The sequence below is a fragment of the Pholcus phalangioides genome, unplaced genomic scaffold (genome assembly GCF_987345545.1).
Source record: "Pholcus phalangioides strain wild (caught in Gottingen) unplaced genomic scaffold, Ppha-v1.0 ptg000011l_1, whole genome shotgun sequence".
Taxonomy (NCBI): domain Eukaryota; kingdom Metazoa; phylum Arthropoda; class Arachnida; order Araneae; family Pholcidae; genus Pholcus; species Pholcus phalangioides.
In genome coordinates this window covers 2,680,570-2,704,456 of record NW_028301604.1, presented here as the reverse complement: position 1 = coordinate 2,704,456, position 23,887 = coordinate 2,680,570, and the positions used below count along the sequence as shown (strand labels likewise).

Below are 23,887 nucleotides of genomic sequence, written 5' to 3'. Positions count from 1 at the left end.
AAAAAGTACAATATCTTATTTTTAAATAGCTGCCAAGTAATGGTATATTTTGAATATATAGCTAACTTTTCTTAGGTCTTTGCACAGCTCATATCATTTCAAAAAAACTTCCATGTTACACACATGACATTAAAACTTTATACATGTTTTCGTAATTTTTCGCTGTTTTTAGATACAGAATACTCAGGTAATACAGCGTCACTATAAGTTTTTATTAATCCCTATTAGCAGCATAGGCGGGGATAGACTTGTAAGTCTGGAGGGGCACGGCCATTATCGCTGGGGGGGAGGGGGCATGATGACCATGTCAATTCATATATACATATATACATCAGATCAGTCGATTCCACCTTTGACGCTGGGGGGGAGGGGAATGCCCTCCACGCCCCCCCCCGTATCTCCGCCCATGATTAGCAGACACTTTCGAAAAATTCCATGAAAATATCCTGCATACTTTTTGAGAAATTAACTATTCACGTAAATAAGAACCAAAAAAACTACTCCATAAAACGTGTTTGAAAATTGTTTTTGTTCCTATTGCTCTAGATGATTTAACTGGCCTATAATTTTTTTGCACTTGGTTACATGTACAACAATAAAACCGTTTTTAATTGTGTGTGAATACATTTTCAAATAAATCAATAAAACAATTTTCACAAAATTCTCCATTTGAAGGTAGTCATTCACCTTAAAAGCTATCAGAATTTAATTCCCGAATTCAGTTTATACCCGTAAAAATACACCATCTTTCTTCCGAATATATACATATATATATATACACGTCACATATCAACAAATAACACCCGATTTTTATATAAATTCGTATTAATTTCATTTCAACACGTGGAATCAAAATTAAGGAGAAAGTATTATTTATATGTACATTAAATTAATGCTATTGATGGAACACAAAAAAAATGTAAATGAAACAATTAAAAATACATCTGAAAAGCTAATTGGTATTTGCTCGTTTCCACAAAAAATAATTTCACGTATAGGTAGCTTTAGGCAGAAAAATGCGGAAATTTCAACCACAAAGCACCAAAAAAAAACTACCGATAATGAGTCCATATAACTAAAAAAGAAAAATACTAGATTATTTTCCGTTTATCGATGAAGAAAGGTAGAATAAAATAGAAAAAAAATCGCAAGTTATACACTCGCTAAATCGAACCACAGGATTACAGAAAATGGTTTTTTTTTCGTGTTGGATTGATAGAGGATAGAAACAAAGTACATTATGAGAGCAAAAGAACTACCATATAGCATAAAGAAAAAACAGAAACACGATACCAATCCGAAACCAGGTGCTTATAGAGACCTATGAGACCCCCGAGAGACATTATTAGGGATCAAAAGAGATTTCATTAGGAAAATATGCACCAAGATACGATACATTCCTGCATAAATGAAAATCTTTTCTAAAGACAATATAGAACACGGTAAACACAAAAACAGGAAAATAATAATAGTTGCTTTATAATGTACTAACAAGAATGCTTATTAAGACTATGCAATTTTCTGAGAACTTACTTCTACAAATGAATTCTTTAGTAAATTTCCAGTTGTATGCTTTTTTTTTTTTATTCTTTGTAAAATTGTATATTTGTACGTTTTCAGCGTTACAATATTTGTTAGGGAAACAATCGTGATAAAAATGAATAGACGCTGTTGTCTCGCGGTATTTTCCGTTAAATACATATTTGTTTTTTGTTTTTTTTTTCTCGCTCGAGTATATCAAACGCACGTAAATTTAAATATTTGTATTATAACTTCATTCCATCTTTAAATAATTATTAGAGTAAAATAAATAAAACGACTGTATGTAGAACTACGGTTGAGTCAAGCGGTAATTTTCCTTTTTGAAACTTAATGCAGGGTATTATACAGGGTAGAAATGAAAGTCCCTAGGCATTGCTCCTAGAGACCGAATTCCGATTAGAAAAAGTATCTAAATACCGTGTAGATAGATAGATAGGGCTTAGATGCGTCATTTATATTGCAAGGAGTGGTATAGTTAATAAAATGAAAAAAAAATAACCTTTGATACGGACACCCTGTGCCCAATAACGCAATTAGAAAGTTGTTGCTCTGTCTCTTATGGGGCAAAAAATTCCACATTTATAAGAGACTGACATATTTCAATTCAAAAATTGGGAAAAAGCAACATATATATAAAGGAAAACGGATTGTCCTTCAATTTTTTCCTTTTAAATTTTTTCTCCAATTTTTTAATTCAAATATCTCAGTGAATGTTGTGCTTACGCACGTGGATTTTTTTTTAATTCAGAGGAGACAGGGTAAAAACTTTTTAATTTGGTTGAGGACATGGTGTCCGTATAAAAAAATATTTTTTGTATTTTAATAACAACACAACGCCTTGCAACATAAATGGCGCATACTTGAGTTCTACACGTTATTTGGATAATTTTTCTAATTGGAAGTATTCCTCTAGGATCAACGGTTGACCAGTAAAATGTGTCCTAGGGTTTCATGCACTACCTTGTATATTGGATGCATAGGAAAGTCCCTTTATTCTGAAATAACTCGTGAACAGTTGATTCTAGAACCATACTTCCATTTAGAAAAACTATTCAAATAACATGTATATATAGACCTCAGACACGTCATTCATGTTGTAAGGGATTGCATAGTTATTAAAATAGAAAAAAAAACCATTTTATTCGGTCACCCTGTCCTAAAAAATCCAATTAGAGAGAGAAATTTGTTTTGCCGTGTGTGTCTCTGCTTAGCCGAACACAAAAACCATGTTTTCAAGTGCAATATTCGCTGAGACATTTGAATTCAAGAATCACTGAGAGAAAATAAGGAAAAGAACAGCATATGAAGCATAGAAAGAGCTTGTCCGTTAGCTTAGGCAGTTCTTTCTCTCATTTTCAGTGATTCTCGAATTGAAATATCTTAGCGCACATTGCCTTTGAAAACATTGAACTTTTTTGTTAGGCTCATAAGAAACAGGGCAACAACTTTTTTTGTGTTTTTTTTATGACAGGGTAGCCAAATAAAAAAGTTAATATTTTTTATTTTAATAACTACACAACCCTTCAAAATGAATGACATATCTGAGATTTACACGCTATTGGGATACTTTTTCTAATTGGAAGTATGCTTGTATGATCAACTCTTCCCTATACACACTGTACACAAAAATGTTATTCAGCTTTTTACATTATAAGGGAGTTTTCGAAACGTGAATCATGAATACTGTAGAAGCCAGGCGCACCTACATAAAAACAATTTAAAAAAAGCGAGAAAGGAACCTGTTTGTGAAGGTACCCGAAATTATCGTATTGGGGGAGGGGGATTTCACGGCTTTTACACAACTTACAAAAAAAAACGTTCTACTATTAATAACATGAAGGCGAAAAAAAATTCTGATCCGCTTAAATGTAGCAATTACAGCGGATGTTAGTAAACTCGGTATATTTCAAGTTAATTGCCCATAAAGTTGAAAATTATCGGAAAAATCTCCAGGGTAATCTGACCAATATAGATCGATAAGTGTTTTGGCGAAATCTCAAAATATTCTACTATGCAGCTACTGAAAATAACAGACAGCCGACGTAGAAAATGCTATGGAAAGGGAGAGAAAAAACCCCAAAATTACTGCTTCCGACTTTTCTAGCCGGAAGCTACTTAACTAAATTACTATGCGCGCCCGTCCCGTTTTTATACTTATTCCAACCCCTTTTTCTTGCTTCGAATATAAACACTCCGGGAGTTTTTATACTGTTCCATTATTATTTCTTGATGAAGTACCCAAGGATACCACACCTTCCCTGATATTCATTTCCAGTTTTTATTTCCTATTTCTTTCGGAAAATTGTACAAGTAATAGAATGTAATATGTGTATGTTAATGCTTATAATTTCAATATTTATATTCTCTTTTAATGTTCACTCATTCCAAAATAAAATTTAATCATTCAAGTTCGAATTTTCAATAAAAACATATTTATGGATTATTTTGCGGAGACTTTATCCACAAATATATCCAAAAACAATATTTAGTTAATTTTCAAAGGGAAATTGAAATTTTATTAATACGAGTTCATTTATATTTTTACAAAAGACATTACATTGATGATGAACAGGGTGTTTATAAATAAACTGCCACTACTCAGACGTATGTAGCGCCCATTCTAATGGAGGTATTACGATGAAACTTGGTGTACAAGATGTATGGTATAGAAACTTGGTATAAGATTCCATGGGGGAAGATTCAAATAAAAGTTCAATTTTTGACCACCAAGTGAGAAAGTGGCGGTTTTTTATATCATTTATTTTTTCCCATGGTCCAAATAATGTATATATCAAGTTTCAATGAAATACGGCCAACACAACGGGCGCTACATAGGTCGAAGTAGTGTCAGCATATTTATAATCCCCTTGTGTATGTTACTCTGCGAATGTGATAAATTCGGTGATTATGCATAATTTCCGGATGTTATGCATAACACTGGCCATTTTGGCAAGTTTGATAAATTTTGTGAATATATCACATTTACCGTTGATTATGTGTAATCCCCAGCTTTTACTGGTAGATATGATAAATCGTCGAAGAATTACTAGAATATACCAGACATTTTTCTCAAACTTCAATCTAAGGTGATGGATTGTTGATAATGTTTAAAAATGTGGATAAATGTGAAGAAAGCTAACAGCTAACAATATAATATAATTTATACGATTGCCTCCTTTTAATACTTCTTTTAATTTAATTTAACTTTTATGAAAAAAAAATGTTTCGTATGCCCATTGCACTCACAAAAAACCACAGACAATACATATCCAAGGAGTCAACAATGATGCCTGGTACTGGATGTAAGTGTAAAGTAACAATATTTTATATAGATATTAGTTTTTATATAGAATATATATAGAATATATATTTTTTTTACATATTCAAAGTCTGTAAAAGTGATAAATGTGGAAAAAATTTATCAAACTTACAGAGATGAATGGTGATTATGTACAATCACCGATTTATCACATTTACTGTAACATATACACTCAGTTGCCATAAAATTAGGAGCACCCCTCACTCAAGCTTCGACTCGTCCGTGCAGCACGTACGCGAACGTAATAAATCGGGTTTGCTAATAAAAGCTTACTCCTGCTCAGAAGCACCAGCTAACGTTGCACTTTTCCTGTTCATGGAGAAAACATCACTTAAAAATTTGAGTGATTTTGAAAGCTGCATATTATTGTGGGTGCCAGAGGGGTATCTGAAACCGTTAACCTTCTTGTCTTTTCTCGTACAATAGTATCTCGAATTTTCAAAGGATGGCAGCTAAGTCAAAAAAATTGCTTGTGAACGAAAGAGGCGCCATGTGACTGGCACGCATTGTGTGCAGCAACAGAAGAGCTACAACAAATTGCTGACCACGTGCACCCGTTTATGGTCATAATTTTTCCTGATGACGATGGATATTTCCAGCAGGACAATGTACCCTCCCACGGGGCTGTAATTATCACAGATTGGTTTGAGGAACATGATTCAGAATTTCAATTGCTTCAATGGCCCCCTCAGTCATCCGATCTCAACCCAATTGAGCATTTGTTAGACTGGGTTGAAAGGTCTGTTAAAATATCCACAAAACACTTCTTTCAAATCTCAGGGAATTAAGAGCTGTCATTTCGTTAGCATGGGCTAATATTCCTCCTCAACGGTTTCAGAAACTTGTAGAGTTCATGTCTAGAGGAATATCTGCTGTCATCAAGCGGCAGAATGTTCCTAATTTTTTTACCTCTGGGTGTATATGTCCTACAAATTGAGATGAAATTGATCAACATCATAAAGTAAAAATAATAATTCAAAAATTATGCAATGAAATCTTCATTTTATAGCACCCATGAAGAAAAAAATCAAACATTAAGAATTCCAATCTATGTAAATGATTCACGCAATTCTTCTTTTTTTTTACGTTTACATGTAGAATCATGAAAACGCCTTCTGTAGGGTCGTGTTATCACAACGTTATACAATTTTGGAAAGCGTTGATGAAAAGAAATGCGACACGTTGCGGTACAATGAAAGCTTATTATTCATTCGGCGAACAATAACGCAATAAAAGAAAATGATGGCTTATGAATATGTCCTAAGATAGTTGCCAACACCTTAAGGGGTAGTCAGCCTAGCTCGTCGCTAACTGTGATTGATGAAGGAATAATCAGTCATCCATACATATATGAAGACATAACTCAAGGGGGATAACACAGAAAATTAACTAAAAGTGCCACAATGAATAAGAGAAGTTTAGTGTAAAGCTCGATCTATAAACCTTCTTTCAAGACGTTACACGTTCTTGATGCATTGTGGAAGATGGATTTCATAGACTTTCGGAATTTAAAAAGATTTATTCTTTTTGCTCAGATTAATAGTGAAACATTGATTAATTGAATAAAACTTAAATTGTTAGGAAGCTGTATATAATTTGACAAGAGGTGCTGATAGAAAATGGGTACATAAGATTGAATTTATGCCAAATTATATTTTTAGTCCTTCTATGTACACTTTAGCTTTTATAAAAAAATATTATAAAGATATTTTTTCATAACAAAAAATGTACACTATCCAAGGAACTAATAATAACAATGTTTAAGGAGGTTGGTGAAGCAAATTTTCTAAAAAACACACTTTTGAATTTTTCAATCTTCAAATACTGTGGAATTTTCTGCGTTTTCTGAAGTTTTTGTTCTACCTATACAAAAAATATTTTAAAATTTTTTTAACATAAACTGCTGACAGGAATTATACCGTATATATGCTATTGTTTTCCACTTAAATGCTCTTTTCTCAAAACTATGCATGTTGTTGAAATTAAAATGCAAGGAAAAAATAACCAATTATCAAAATCCTAAATGCTCGTGTATACATAATGATCGTTTATAGTATTTGAGAAAAAAAACTTAAGTGCCTAAAGGGAATAGAAAAATTTTTAAGTGTTCCTAAATGGAAGGCGATTCTTCCCATAGGAAAATATGGGAAGCCAAGATCGCGCACCGACCCCTTTAAATAAAAATGAGTGACCATGCACTTGCCAACGTTTAGACTCATGCTCCGTTTATTAGCCCATGCCGCGATCATTCATGTCCGTCTGGAGCAACTCCCTATATATTGGATTACCGACTACCCCCCTTAGCTTCTGCTAATTTGCTGACAATCCCATTCATACACTGATCGAGTTTATCGATAAAAAGTGAGAAAAGTATGAAAAGGGGCAAGGACACTTCCTTGAGGGATGTTTTGAACGCTTTTATGAAATTTTAATAGTACACTATACATATTTAGCCAAAAAATTAATTAAATTGAAACAAGTGTAAAGGATATAGAGTGAGAAACAAAAAACAAATCAATCTTTTGTATTTTATCAATTCAACATAACCAATATTTCCGATCAAATTCAAAATTCTGGGCTGAAGCTTATGCATAATTCATAGTAAATGTAAGTAGTAATTCATTGATGATTTATCGCGTTTACCGGTACGAGCTGGGGATTATATATGTTACGGTAAATGTTATAAATGCGTATATTATATATACTAAATATCTATTATGCATACTTACCAAGCATTTTGGTAAGCATAATAATTTTCCCTAAATTAATCACACACACTTTTCCCGGTGATTATGCATAGTAATCAAGCGTCGCGTCGTTGGAAAACATGATAAATCGTACTATATGATAATTCTCTCTCTCTCTCTCTCTCATTCATGTATCATTATATCGGGGTACGATCGTAAAATTTGTCATCATTATTATTTGTCGGGGTCCGACTATATTCATCAGCCATACTAGACTCATTTGGAATTCGTTTCATGTTTATACAATTCACTAATTACACTAGGGTATTTATGCATAATTGCCGATAAATTCATGTTTTCAGTATTTATCAAATTCACCACCGATGCTTGGGTATTATGCATATTTTCCGGTAAAAGTGATGAATTTATAAAACTTACCATGACGATTCATAAGTATGCATAATAGTCGATTTATCGCGTTTACCGTAACATATATAATCACAAATATATGATGAATGTATGGAAAATATTTATCAAACTTAGCAAAATGTTCGGTTATTATGCTATGCATAACGACAGCGATTATGCACAGTCACCGGATTTATCATATTTACCGTAACATATATGCATATACAGTCTGTTTCAGTAGTTTAAGCCCAGTATGAAAATTTGATTTTCTGAAAAATTACCGAACGTTAAAAATATCTTCTGAATTTGTATAGATGAAAGCATAACACTAAATATAGTACACATCAGATCGAAAAAAAAAATGACGATCGAGTACACTGAGCTCATAAAAATGTGAAAATAAGGTGTTTCATAAGTTTAGGCACAAACGTCATTTCATCATGGGCGGTGATACGGGGGTGCGGGGGGGGTGCCCCCTCCCAGCGTCAAATGTGGAGTGGGCAGATCTAATGTATATGTGTATGAATGAATTGACATCATCATCATCGTCCCCCCCCCCCCCCAGACTTCCAAGTCTATCTCCGCCCATGTTGGAAATTACTGGCTGTGAGATATTGGACGATCGAGATTACGCTTCAAGTGCGCAATACAAAACGGAAGAAAACTGATTTCATCAGTGAATCAAAATGTCGAAGTCATCGCAAAACTAAGACCTAGGTAGTATATAGATTTTTGAAGCTGAAAATAAAAGGTAGGTTTTAACAATATTTCGAATGCTTTACAACGGTGTAAACGAATTATTTACCCTGTGCTGGCCAGTAATATATATTCTAGGCCACGATGTGGAAAGCCACATACAACTATTACGACCTCAGTGAGGTTGATTGAATGACATTTCATTTCACGTTCAAAAAGACGATTGGTAAACTTAGTCGGATAATGCTTCTGCTGCACCCTTGGCCCACCCCTAAGGGTATATAGCAGAGGTCTTCAACCTTTTTCTAGTCACGAGCACTGCTTGTACCCATCATCAAAAGCGTACCCTTACAGCAAGTTTGACATAACAATAATGCATGAAATCAGTATGATTTCAATCCTTCAATGCAATTTGTACGAGGTTTTTACTTGAGACGTAGGTTAAGTGCTCGCGAGCACGAAATCGGACACGAGCTACGGGCACTCTGGATACTCCAGAGAGCACCGTGGTGCTCTCGAGTAACGGGTTGAAGATGCCTTGTATACAGGTTAAGTTCTGTAGATCAGATGTCGCCATCCATCTCAGCAGAGATCCTGGCAGGGCAAGACGGAAATGATTCCCGAATCGAGAACCAGCGGAGCCAGGTTCGGGGGGTGTTACCCCTCTTAATGTCCGTCGTGTGGTTTTTGCTAGAGATACAGATACATAGCCTTCAACCTCAGGGCTTAGCGCTACATAACGGCAGCGTCATGCTGAAGCCCAACCCTACACGTAAGGGCAAAATACCAAGCGTAGGGTAAAACTAATCTATCTCACGACGGTCAAACATAGTCGGATAAATCGAGAAGTTATCCATACTCAGATTCAGACAACCATAATCTTTCTTGTGGGCAGTCTATTATGTACATGGCCCCCACAAGGTCGGGCTGACAATTCTCATAACTTTTTCGCTTTGCCACGCTGTAAATTAACTATAGAAGGGCCCATGAAAAGTCTGACCGGGGCCCCTACAAAAGATCCCAGCCTAAGGGACCCTGCTCCAGGGGGGCCCATGATTACATATTATTAATTATAAATTCTTTTTTTCCTGATATATGCTTTTATATTGGATATTTTTTACATCCATATTTTTTATGGGCATCTTTTTTCAGCCACCTCGTTGGGTAATTTTCCTGTTGTAGCCCTTGTATTTGGTCAGAAAATATGTCTGCGTCAATGAAAAATGTCTTTGATCACAAAATTACTTGTGAATTGTTCGTACCGTTTAGAAGAAAATTTCTCATCCATTCTTCTAAAAACCAACCTTTAAAAACGAAAGATTGAACTCGCCATTATAAGTGCATGTGTTTATGGGGGAGAAATGGTAAAGGGTGTCTAAAATGGTTTGTGTAGCAGTTTACTTCAAAAAGAGCAGATCTCGTTGTCTTTTCTAAGAATCTGAAAATGATCAGAAGCTCTGGAGCATAATTTCCTCACATTTGTCGAAATAATTGCAGGGGATAAATGGCTATTTCAACAAGATAATGGCAATACGCTTACCGTTCAACAAAACGGTGGCTTTTATAGCACAACGTGCCTTGTTAGGGCTAGCTGGACCTAATCCCGGATCTAAATCCAATAAAAAAATGTGTAGGGCTAATCTAAACCCAATCAATATGCAACAGTAGGAACGATTACCGAACTCCTGTGAGCTAAAAGCAGCCATTCCGGGGTTACAGAGTGGTTTTTTTTTTGCGTAAAAAAGAGAGAACTTTTCAAAATCCTTTTCTGTCCTTAGAAAACAGCGCATTTGAAGAAATTTGATTTTAAGGTAACTATAAAAATGTGAAATAGTTTTGCATCTAATCTACGAACTCGGAAAGTTTTTTTTTTTTTTGATTTTTGCCTAAACTTGGATTCACCTCTTTTTTTTTCTACTTTGGTACATCGTGTATGTACTTAATACTGTAAATACTCAAATTTACGAAATTTGATACTATGTACATGCAGGTTTGTGAGTATGTAGATGAATTTCACGAAATTTTTTGCTGCGCTATCTATTTTTTTGTGTATTGCTATTTTCATACTGGGCCTAAACTTTTGAAACAGACTGTATATGTTACGGAAAATGTGATAAATAAGGTAATTATGCATAATGACCGGTTATTATGCATAATCACCCAGAATTTTGGTAAATTTGATCAATTTTCCTAAATTAATCAGTTTTACAGGTGATTCTGGATAGTACCCAAGCGTCGTTGGTAAATTTAATAACTACGAAAAAAATGTATTACTTTTACCGGTGATTATGCATAAAACCCAAGCGTTGCGTCTTTAAAAAAACATGATAAATCGTACTATATGATATACAATACATGATAATTCATTCATGCATTGTATCATTATATCTGGGCACGATCATAAAATTTGTTATCATTATTACGGGGTCCGACTAGATTCATCCTACATATTAGAGTTATTTGGATTTTTTTTTTCATGTTTATTAAATTCACCAATTACATTAGGGTATTTATGCATAATCACAGATAAAGACGATAAATCTCGAGTATTTATTGAATTTACCAACCAAACTTTATTATGCGTAAGTACCGGTAAATTGATAATTTTTTCAGTAATTATCAAACTTACCAACGACGCTTGTGTATTATGGATAATATCCAATAAAAGTATTAATATTTTTTAGTGTTTACCAAATTTACCAACTACTCTTCGGTATCATGCATATTCGCCGGTAAAAGTGATAAATTTATCGAACTTGCTACGACGATTGGTAAGTAAGTATAATAACCGATTTATCACATTTTCGTAATATAAATATTTATTCATATCACGAATATTTACTTATTTACTGTGGCCTTACGCCACAGTGCGTGAAATAAGGAAGGCAGGGCCGTGTCTCCAGTGGTGTAGATGGTGGCATGCTTGCCCGGTATGCGAGAGGGCCTGCGTTCGAGTCCCGGTGGAGACAAGATGACTTTTCTTTCCGAGTTCACCTCAGCATAATATCCATAAAATAAAATGTTTCCATAAATATTTATTGTTTGATTACTTGGGATTTGTATGCAAGCAGGCATTAAGAATAAACCAAGATTCGGTGCAATTATAGCGTCCGTGTGCTTAAAACGGCGAGATAAAACTAATCAAATGAATTGTTTCGTATAAAAAACGTTGAATACTCATTTTTATTTGTTGTTCCAATAATAAGAAAATACCACGCAAAGCAAATATGCAATGGAGTATAACGGCTCACTTTTTCTCTCTCTTTTTCAGTTAATAGTTTTAGTGAATTAGTAATAGTTATCGAGAGACATCTCTGAAAAGTAATGTTTAACATCAAACAGAAAAATAAACAAAAAAAGCCAAGTCATTCAAAGCTTTCGTGTCGTTTCTTTCCAAGTGTGAAAACCTCGTGTGTTTTTGTCTTCAGTGTAAATTGCTGCGGAATGAATTAATATTCATGGAAGAGTTTTCCCGACCTAAATAAATTGACAAAAAAAAGAAATAAAACTTCTAACTCGGGATTCCCGTTTTTATTGTTCTTTACTGAGCAAACGAAATGCATAATACAATCGCAAAAACAATGGAACTTATCTCATAAGGATGAGAAAGCACGTGGTTCGTTTAATTACATCTAGGATTTTATACGTTTACTTTCGAAAAACATTCGTTTTCTCAGCTGACGTGAATGGCCTCCATTTCGTTTTCTTAGTAGTCAACAATACATAAATGTCAAGACTCCAAATGGTCAGAGATTATGAAGCACATAGTTAAACTATATTTCTCATTAAACTCGTCTCTGCCGTTACTGTTCAAATGTTGAATTAATTTAGAAAGGAACTTTCTCTCGCCGGAAAGAAATTTCACTTATCAAAGTTTTACGTGCAATAAAAATGTGTTTGTTTCTTAAAAGATTTCAGTTTCGGTTGCGTTGGAGTTTTAAACTATAAAAACCTCTGCTACGTGTATTTATTAAAACGTTGCATACTCCAGAAAAACCCTCAATCTAATATAGTCCTTATCATTTTTTTTAACAAAAAAATTACATTATTAAATTAAATTCGTTTAAAAAATGATTAAAAATTCGTTTTAGGTGGTTTTGTTTTGTTAATCATTATCAATTATCTGCTGTATAAAAAGTATTATATGACGATGGATATATCGGTTAGTTCCAATATCTGTATCATTCTGTTTTATGTAAAATTTTAACTCTTAATGATCTATTTTTCTTCGAACTGATAATTTTTTCACAATTAATGGCACGTATATAAAGCCGGAAAAATTATTTTAAAAAACTATTTCGCATTGTACTGCTTATACAGGGCCTTATTGAAGACGTACAAAGACTTAAAAATTGCGCATAAAATAAATGTATTGAAGTGATATTACCTTCAAATATATAACTATCTTCTTTGTGATTTAAACTACATTAAGAAAAATATTTGTATTGCAAAATTCAAGGTGTAAAAGAAAGAAACGCAAACAAAACGTTTTAATAAGTTAGCAAAACAACATACACATATGCTCTGCAGCAAACAAAGAGGTGTTTTCGTTAATTGGGACATGTACCAGCAAACTCAAAATAAAAAATGGAAAAAATATTACCTCACCTTATGTTCAAAATTGATTTTGAATTTTATCTTCAAACTGCGTGCAGTAAGGAACGTTTAAAATACACTTTGTACACTTTGCAAAGCTGCGCATTCAAGGGTTAAATTGTTTTATAAATCTTTAGAAGCTTTATATACATTTCGCAACGTGAACTAATAAGTATAGATATGGGTACATGGTTTTTTTTTTATTTACCACTTTGCATGAAGTTAGAAATGAAAATTGTTCACGTTATCAAAAGAAGACAAGTTAAATGAGTATTAAAGTATTAAAAATGTTTATGAAAATTTGTATACATCGATAATATACTTTTATGCTTGTATTTGAAGATTCAATGAATCAATTTCACTTGATCAAACACTAAACTAAAAAAAAAGAAATAAAATACCATATATTCATGTATGAGAGAGTCATACGTCAGTTATATTTCTGAAAAATGCTTACCTCCATAGTCAGCGCCAACTTCATTCTTCAAAAAGTCTGTGATTCCTTCATTGCTCAAAACTGGTGGGAGCTTGTATGGCTGCCAGGTGAAATTTCCTCTCTCTCGAAGCTCCGCGACGACTGCTTTAGTCCATAGCATGCAATAATCTTCTTTAGCGATTTCTGATCTGGCTTGAGAGTCGTACACGAGTAACAGCCTTTTCCAACCAAAGTGGTCACAAATCGCTAGTAGACAAGAAGCCATGCCATTAAACGAAAGTCCTATCCTTGTCAACAAATAAAACTCTGACTCAAAGTTTGATTTCTGCAAACCATAGTCTCTTGCCAACGCTCCGGCAGTTATAAGAGGTATATCCCAGAATTTCAAAAGTCGTGCCACAGATGCCGTAACATAATCACACGATGGTCCTAAAAACAAGTGAACTCTTTCTTCGACATAAGCTCGAACGGCATACATCTGGCCGTAAGCTGGACTACACTGGGAGTCCCTGTAACGAACATCCCAGTGCCAACCGGGAAGAACAGGTTTAGTTTTTGAAACAGCAATGCTTATCGCTGGTCCAATACGCTGTATAGATGAGAGATACTTGGAGTCTCTTGGCAGTATCACCGTAACACGTACAGTATCATTCGAAGATCTATCGAACTGAAATGGTGGCACCTGAGTTCTCCCCAGAGCAAACATGATATTTTCTGATGTGAGCACACTGTAGACCATGATGACAAATGTGAAGCACCACCACATGGCCAGCTCATGTGTGTGTATAGAATTCGCCTAATCTATTTACTTGCTAAAGCCGCTTCAAGCACACTCTGAATCGGATTGAGTTGAGTAAATCGCTCTGTTGATCTCCATATTCTCAGACAATGAAATGTAAATTAGCATGACCTACCTTATTGAGATATTCATAATCGATTTCTTCTCTTCTTTTCTGTGGCTATGAGTTTTTATGATTTGAATATTTCCGTAGTCATGCATATTAAAGGGATACTACTTTGTTGCATAAATTCTAATAACTTATCCCTACCTATATCATAGTCATATAAATTTGATTCTTCTTGACGACACCTGGCTTACCTTTGCAAAGTACCCATCTTCATTCAGAGGAAGAGAAATGAATTTTTACTTTCTATTCAATGTTCTATGGTCTTCATGAGTATACTAATCTCATTTCGTAACAAAAATTCATAATTTACCTGAGTCAGTTATTGTTATTACTGCAACAGAAAAAAAATGTCTTTATCTTTCGAGGAGCTTTCATAACAGGATAATGGTTCTCATCTCATTTGATATGTAAAAAAGTAAGCCCTTTCGACGTACAACATTTTGCAATCAAATTTAAAGATATTGATTCAATCTTCTTACATTTTTTCAGATATGATGACGTAGGTGACTCGTTAAAACACGCCAAAAAGGTTGAAATATTTTTTCATGGAAAATTTAAATTAGCTCAATCCATCCCAGCATGGCCTTGAGGAATATAACTCAAATATTTTATATCCATATAGCTTCAGAAACATCATATATTTTTCGTAAAAAATCAAGAAAATATTTGTCCGCTTTAAAACTTTTTTCCAAGATACATTTCTAATGAATAATTAGCTCTTTCGATAATAAATATATAAAATGAAGAAGAATATGAGGATGAAAGAAAAGTACTTGCCCTCACGTAAAATACACACCTTGGATACATAAACTTTAAAAATTCCAACTTCGGAAAGTTTTTATAAAGTTCGCAAAACTTTTCTTTAATACGGTATGTATGAGTTTTAGGAGTTTTTGGTTTTTTTTAGTTGTGTTTTGCTACCGTCGCCAGCAGCTGTGAGCGCTGAACGATGATTTCTCGTTTGCAACACTGGGTAAGACCATATCGTAAGAAGACACAAAATAAAATGAGAGAGAGAGAGAGAGAGAGAGAGTTTTTCGGGACAACAGATAGGTTGGAATCGCAGCTCAGATGGTAGCGCAACCTTTTTCGCACAGGATCTGGCCGGCAAATGAGCGAACCGTGCGAACAACGCGGGGGTGGCAATGCGCTTGCGCTTCCGACACGTGCGTGAGAAATGACTAAAGAAGAGTTTCAAAGCTACTGAATGAGCACCCAAATGCAACTCGGTTGCTCTCTCTTACATTTCTTCATTTTAAATTGTGTGATTTTATGAAACTTGAGCAACACACACTTTACCGAGATCATCGGTGAAAAAAAAAAGAGTGTTTGTTTTCACTAACACACGAACTCACAAACATTTTAATTTGTGATGAAATATGAATGATTAGATAGAAAATGGGATTCAATGTCCGCTTTCTTAATATTTCAGCAACTTCCAGAAATAAATATTTTTATAATTCCATTTTCAATATTTTACATTCTCCCGGCCTTTCTATCTCATAAATTTAACTTAACCCTCCTTTGCCCGATGTATATTTGAATATATATGGCATATAAATGGTCGAAAAACAAATTAAACAAATTTCGTTCTCTATTTAAAAAATACATCTTTTATTCTCATTTCAATACAAAATGCGGCTATACAGAATGTCCTGTAAGTCCTAATGTAGCCTTTATCTCATCAATCGTTCGTCGTAGAGGAATGGGGATGCGTTCAAAAACCCCCCAGCACCAGTTTTAATAGTGAAAATACAGTGTGCCGCAAAATAAAGAATCTAAATTTTTACACGGACACCCTGCCCTAATAACGCAATTCGAAAGTTGTTGCCCTGTCTCTTCTGAGGCCAAAAAAAGCACTTTATTTTCACTTTCAAAACTGGCACAGAGCAATTTTTGAGCACATTTCTAAATTATACACACTATTAAATTAGAACCATACCTCTGTGACGAACGGTTGGTGAGATTAAAGCTGCATTAGAATTTACAGGACACACTGTATACGTACAATATTTTTATATCTGGATTTAATTTTTTGTCACCGTCGTTTTTTGATTTCTGCTGAAACTATACGAGTTCAAAGATTAATAAAATCACACCGAATTGAGAGGGAAATTTAATTCAAGGCAATAACTATTCAACTTTGCTAATGAAGATTTTATTTGTTTATGGATAACAATAAAATAAATTCGAATTGAGGACTGATTCCTTACTCTTATATAATTTTACATTTTAACTAATTAAAACAATTCCCTCTAATTAATTAAATTTCTGTTTCGATTGAAAATATGATAAAAGTACCTTTATACATCCACTTTTGTAAACAAAAATCGAACACGTTTTTATGAGGGTGAACCATAGAGATGTAATAGTCATCAACATTATAACATGCCGTAATATAAAGTTTTTCCTACACTAAAATTAATGGTTACGCAGGTTATAATTGAATCGTCAGTTTTAAAAAGGGAATGGAGATCAAAAATGGCAAAATTGCTTCTCGTCCTCTAAAGTATCTCCAAGGTTTGCTCTACACGTGAAAGGTAAGAAAAAAACAAAAACCAGTCCCTAGAGGCAGGTATAGGACCTTGAAAAAGCTTAAGGTTTAAGAAGTTAATGTATTACTCATAGTTTTTTCGATTTCTGAAAAACTTGATTGTTGGACTTATTCTGTTCTTAAAACTGACGATTCGATTAGTAACTTAACTTTTATACTGAGAATAGGACATGTTCCTTAAAGACAGAAAAATACATAAACTGATGCATGATTTTTTTTTTAATCAGAAAGGAAACGATGCTTTTGAAAACAAAGCGATCAAAATATTTATGTTTATCATACAATCATGCATTTTGCCGTTTTAATACAATACAGTATGACTAAATGAAAGTCAGTAAACTAGTACCATAATAGTAAAATAGATGACTCTCGTTTTATAGCATTAAGAACGTTTGTAAAACATATAATGCGTGAATGCACATTTGTAATCTATCGGGAGATTACAAATGTGCATTTATATTATAAAGGTAGAGTGAAATAAAGACATTATCATTTAGTAAATAATGACTTTATATGAAGCTTTTGACAACTAATTCGTTTTAACTTAGCCAAAAGTAATAAAAATCTGCTAATAGCCCTGAATTAATATGCGAACGTGAACGTCATCCATCATCGCAAAAAAAAACAACTTTGTTTCTACTTCTGTTTCACGGCAATATTTGTTATATTGCCAGGAAACCACATCTACGGGCTTTTAATCACAAAATTAATTACTCCGCAATAAGTTTTATCATGATCTTCTTTCAATCTAACAAAGGGTTTTTATCGTCTGGAATTTATATTTTAGTACATCTAAGCGAAGAATTATGCAAATCATAATTCAAGTACGAATAGAAAATCATGAGTGTTATTTAACGTACTCGGTTTTAAGCATACACACGTGGAGTAATAACATTTTCAGAAAAGTTTCTCCGAAGAAACTATTATTTCTCCTTAACTTAGAAACACGTATGAAAAATTTTCATCAACCATGAAATGAATATTCATATAAAGCTGCTAAAAAATCGATTTTTCCCCTCAATTTTGCTCAAAAATTGCAATTCCTGGCTGATAACAATGAGATGCAACCTAAATAAAGAGAAATTCTTAACAAAAGAAATGTTTAAAACAGAAGCAATTACTAAAATGAAGCTGTGCTTAATTTAAATCCGATTTCCCGAATGCTCTGAGAAGTGTGAAATTGCGTCGCTTCCCTTAATCTTCTTTGATGAGGACCGTCACAAAGAATGTTAAGAATGTTATAGGTTTAATGTGTGTGGAAGAGAGAGCTCATCGTATTTTTCATTTATTTCCATCGAATCTGTTTCTCTTTTTGGAAAAAGACATTAGTAACAACTTTGTTGTTTCGAAAATTCAATAGAGCAGTTGTTAATGTATTTGACCTCCAAATTGTAAAAATGCTTTTATTTTTATTTTTTGGTAATTTCATGATCACATAGTATTTTAAGTATAATTTGCTCTTAGAAATGTCACGTTTTCAGTGGCTTATAATCTCTCCTGGAAGCTCTGTTTATGTTTTTATAGACGCGGAAGCGAATTTCTCCATAGAATGCGGAAACTGCGCCTTTATGCAACATATTTCGTGCCAAATGAAATTCAGACAAGGAAAGAAAAGCTTTCTGCTGGGAAACAACCGGCTGACGGTAATCATAAAGTAATGACTGGTAAAGCATGACGGCCATACATACCGGTAGCGTATAATTTCTGATAATGAAGTAGGAAACTTGAAACTTCTACACTGTGAAGCGCATTTCACTTTCTTTATTTTACGTTTCCTTTCAAAGGTGCTGTTGTTAACACAATGCGTGAATGAAAGCAATTTTAAGAAATATTACATCGGAAATTTTCCCAAAGCACAATATTTCTTTAAAGTACCAGAAGCAATTGGTCTGATCAAAAGGGACTAAAACTGATCAATATCATTCTATATTACAGGGTCAGAGTCTCTCTTTGGGGTTTGCGACAGGTGCGGCCTTGCGGCTTGGCGGGGCCCCTCACTAATGGTAACAGAAGTGAAAAAATAACATTATCAACTACATTTGTTTTGGTATCAAACAATTTGTTTGAGCTTCAACTGTTTTGATTTTAGAATTTTCGTCAATTCTGGAACAATTTCTTTCATCAATTCTGGAATTATTAATGAAAAAGAAATATTGATGAAAATTCAAAATTGATAAAAGAGATGGTTTTAGAATTTATGAAAATTCAGAAAAACAATGACAAACAACAAATCAATAAACAACTTCGAAGAAAAATAAAGAAAAATCCAAAAAATAATAAAGAAAAAATTTTAAAAATTTATGAAAGAAATTTTAAAATACTTCGGAAAATCATAAAAAAAATAATTTCCAAGAAAAATGAAAGTAAAAATCTCAGAATTGATGAAAATTCAATTTTTCTTTCAAATAAAAGGAATAATTTCACAAAAATAAAATAAAACTCAGAATTATTCAAATTCTATATTCCAGGAGGTTCCAGATTGACTCGAGATCCTAAACCTGGGTTTTGTTGGCCCACACGTTAAGATAAGCCTACTTCAAAATACACTACTATAGCTAACACCAATTTACCTGAGCCAAAAAATTAACTTCAAACTGAAGTATAAAAAATTTGTAAAATATAGAAAAAAACAGATTTCAGACATTATGACTTCATCTAAGTCACCATCATCATGTTATCAGCAGCTATGAGTCTTGAAATTGTACCGAATAAGAATTAGCATAACTATATCTATATTCTAATAAATATTTCTATAAATTTTAATCGAATTCCGTTCTATTTAGATATAGAGAACATCCAACTATTTTAATTTTTTTTTCTTGGAGAAAGTTCAAATTCTTGAATTAAAAAATAAATGATAAAGCGTGCAAAAAAAAATCATAGGAAGAACTAGAACCTATTAAGTTTTTGGATGATTAAAGAAACAATCGATAGAAGAAAATAATAAGACATTTGATTAAAAGGAACGTCCGAAGTCTTCTTACACCGAACTTTCTAGAAAAAAATACTGAGATGAAGGGAAAGGAAAAGACTACTTTCTCTATCATTTTTCCTCTGGAATATTAATCAAAAAACTTCCAAACTGAAAATTAAGAAAGTTTATCAAAGCTGCTTCAGACTAAATCCTGTGTCTAATCAAAAAGATGAATCTTATTTAAATTATAATGATGCTTCTTTCTTCTCTGAACTTGGGTGCTTCATTTTTAACGTGAAGTTCGAAGATTTATCTTTGATATATTTAGAGATCACGAGAAACATACGAGCACGTCTTAAAATAGCAACTGCAGCTCGTTACGATAAAGAGAATGGATTTCAGTGACAAAACGTTGGGTCGGCACTTTATGATTAAGTCTCATAACTTACGATATTTTCGTAGAATTTCAAACTTCCTCAGTCTATTACAGATTTATCACATTCTGTTGAGGATTTCTTATTCAAAAGAAAAGTCTATTTACAAAAATCCAATTGTATTTGGAGTTCAGGTTCACTTTCTCATCCACATATCGTATATTTGGAAAAAAAATTCTTAAAATTGTGTGTGAAAATCACTGTTAGAAATATAAAAAAAATTTGAACTAGTTCAAATATATACTATCTAGTACCGTCTTTTTTTTTTCAGTTTTACATTTTTGGTCTAGACTAAATCTTGTGTCTAATCAAAAAAAAAAATGGATCTTATTCAAATTATAATGATGTTTATCTCTTCTCTGAACTGAATTTATGCTTTATTTTTAATGCGAGGTTTGAAGATTTATTTTTAATATATTTAGAGATCATGAAAAACTGATAGTTTATGATCAATTCTCATAACTTACGATACATTCGTAGAATTTCAAAATTCCTTAATGTAGATGCGAAATATTATAGATATATTGTATGCCGTTCAAAATCTCTTATTCAAAACAAATCAGGCTTACTTACTAATCCACATATCGTACATTTGAAAAAAAAATTAAATTGTGAAAACCACTTTGGTGAGAAAAATGGAATACATAAAATGGATTTTGAAAACTAGTTCATCAATATTTGTATCTAGTACCGGCTTTCTTTTGCAGTTTTACATATTATGGGCCCAAGTTTACAGTACGCCTTCTTTCCCATCAGTAATTCACTCTTAAAGTTTAATCTACCCCATGTAATCGGTATCAACATACATGCTGTCGCTAACAGTGATTCGAAAAAAATGAAAAAGTTATTTGAAGACTGTTTATATATCTCAAATATTTTTTAGACTAAATCGTCTGTTTAATCAAAATGATGAATCTTATTATTTAAATTATGATGTGTCATGCTTCTCTCTTCTCTTTTTATTTCGATTTTACGCTTCCCTTTTAACGTGAGGTTCTCTCTCATGAAAAACAGACGAGCATGTTTTAAAATAGCAGCTGCAGAACATTACAGATTTCAGTGACAAAACGTTGGGTCGGCAGTTTATAATAAAATATTATAACTTACGTTATTTTCGTAGAATTTTAAATTTCCACAGTGTAGATGCAAAGTGTTATAGATTTATAGCATTCCGTCCCGAATCTTTTGTCCAAAAAAAATCTATTTACAAAAATCCAATTTCATTTGGAGTTCAGGTTCACTTCCTGATCCACACATTGTATATTTTAAAAAAATGCTTAACCATCCATGGTTCACCCCCCCCCCTAAAAACGTATTGAAAATATATATTTTTACAAATACAAATGTAAATAGGTGCTGTTACTATATTTCTAACTGAAAAAAATACAACACAGCCATTTAATTAAAAAGAGTGGGTTTTTTAGTTGCAACGGATAAAATTAAACGTAGAATATATATAGTTTTCTTTTGTTTTACTGTTGTTTATAAACAGATAGAATCTCGCTTGGCAAAGTTGGATGGTTGTTACCTTGAATTTTATTTCCAATTCCCTCAATTTTTTGTGCGATTTTATAAATCTCTGAATGCGTAAAATTTCAGCAGCTGTCAAAAAGTGACACCGACAAGAAATCAACTCTTTTATCTAGAAAGAGTTTATTTCTTATCGGTGTCACTTTTAGTATTGTACTTATACAGCCGTGTTTTTGTACTGAAAAGATGTACTTTCTAAAATAACAAAAAAATTGGTACAATGGTTTTTTTTACCATGTATTTGCTGTGTATATTCAAATATACACGGAACTATAGATGGTGAAAATTGTGAAAACCACTCTTGTAAGTAAAATCGAATAAAAAAAAAATTGAAAACAAAATTGAAAACTAGTTCGTTAATATTATATCTCTAGCAGCGTCTTTCGATATATCCTTTCTTTTTGCAGTTTTACATCTTATGGGTCTATCTTTATAGTGCACCTTTTTTCCCATCAGTAATTCACTTAAAGTTTAATGTACCCCATGTAATGGGTCTCCGCGTACACGCTGTCTGAAACAGTGATTCGAAAAAGTGAAAAAGTTATTTGAAAGGAAAAATTTTTCCCGTGAGTTGAACCAAAGAAACACAAGAAATTTATATAGCTATTGGATAGCATGCAAAACTGAAGGAACAAGAAAAGGGAAAAAAAGAGTGAAGTAATGCTGTAAAAATAAAGTAGTCCATTAGAACGAAAGTGGCTTCTCATTTATTTCCCCTTCGTCTGTAAAAACCATCGATCATAAAATGTGATATCTTCTTCAAAGTGCAGAACGTTCACCACCCATTCATCATTCGCTGTACCTTTTTCTACAGATTTAATATCAGAGTATGAAAACAGTGGCAATTTGATTTATGAAAAACGTCATTGTTTCCACTTTACTTAGAATTCTCTCTGTCGTAGAACATGCTATCGCATACACAGTGGTGATAATTTTCAATCGCCGAACAGGTCATCATCTCTATTTGCATGAAAAATAATCAACTTGACATAGTATTTTGACTTAATTAGCTATTAAAATGTACGTCAAAATTATCCAAAATGTTTTTTTACACTAAGATTCAAATTAAATTGAAACAACTTTATTCATTTTCATGTAGAAAAAAATCAAACGAATATTGTAGAAAGCATATTCATCATCTACAGCAGCGTTTCTCATCCAATGGTCCGCGGGTCAGAGGTGATCCGCAAGCAGATTTGATAATTCAATTCTAACTGTAAGAAAAATTATTTTAATTGATATTAATGATATCTATATAGATTCAAATAAAAATTTTATATTATTCATACTTATGTTCGCCATACCTCATCAAGAAAAATGGGGGGAACTGCGATCTTAAATACGGGATATCACTAATTAAAGCCAAAAAAAGCAATTTACGACAAATGTGCTAATTACTGCTGAAATGGGTGAAGGATAGAAAAATAAAGAGGGCTGCTATAAATTGCAGTAAACAAATATGTATTTGGCGAAAAAACATTCAAACGACAGGATGACCATATTTCATTGAGAAAAACAAGGGGAAGTAGGATCGCTTAAATTAGGTAATTTAAGGGACGTCGCCAATTTCCATCAAAAACGTTGTCATAAGCCTTCAAAATCCCCAATTGCAGTTAAAATCGCAGAAAAATTCAAGAAAAAACGTTTTACCTTATAAATATGTGATGAATATTTGTATTTATAGCTATAATTATCATAATAAGTACGAAGACGCTGTTTATATTCACGATTTTAGAAAACATAGGCAAAGCACACCGTTAAAAAACGGGATAAATGTATAAAAAAATTCGAAGAACCAAAAATACAGGAATGTCCCGTAATACAGGATACAGCAGGTCAAATTGTTTCATACATTTTACTGGT

The 23,887-nt window shown here is 33.0% G+C and overlaps 1 protein-coding gene across 2 annotated transcripts in view; it reads right to left on the bottom strand.

The window, feature by feature from the left end:
* LOC149079944 (atrial natriuretic peptide receptor 1-like) overlaps positions 1-15,680 on the bottom strand; it is a 184,308-nt gene extending 168,628 nt beyond the window's left edge. Inside the window, exon 1 of one of the 2 annotated variants that reach the window (XM_089238842.1) lies at positions 15,389-15,680. Coding sequence is in view for 1 of the 2 variants with exons in the window: in XM_089238841.1 (XP_089094967.1) it covers positions 13,706-14,450 (745 nt within the window). In the remaining variant the exon portion in view is untranslated. The other variant, XM_089238841.1, reaches the window with a different exon arrangement.
* Between the last annotated feature and the right edge of the window lie 8,207 nt (positions 15,681-23,887).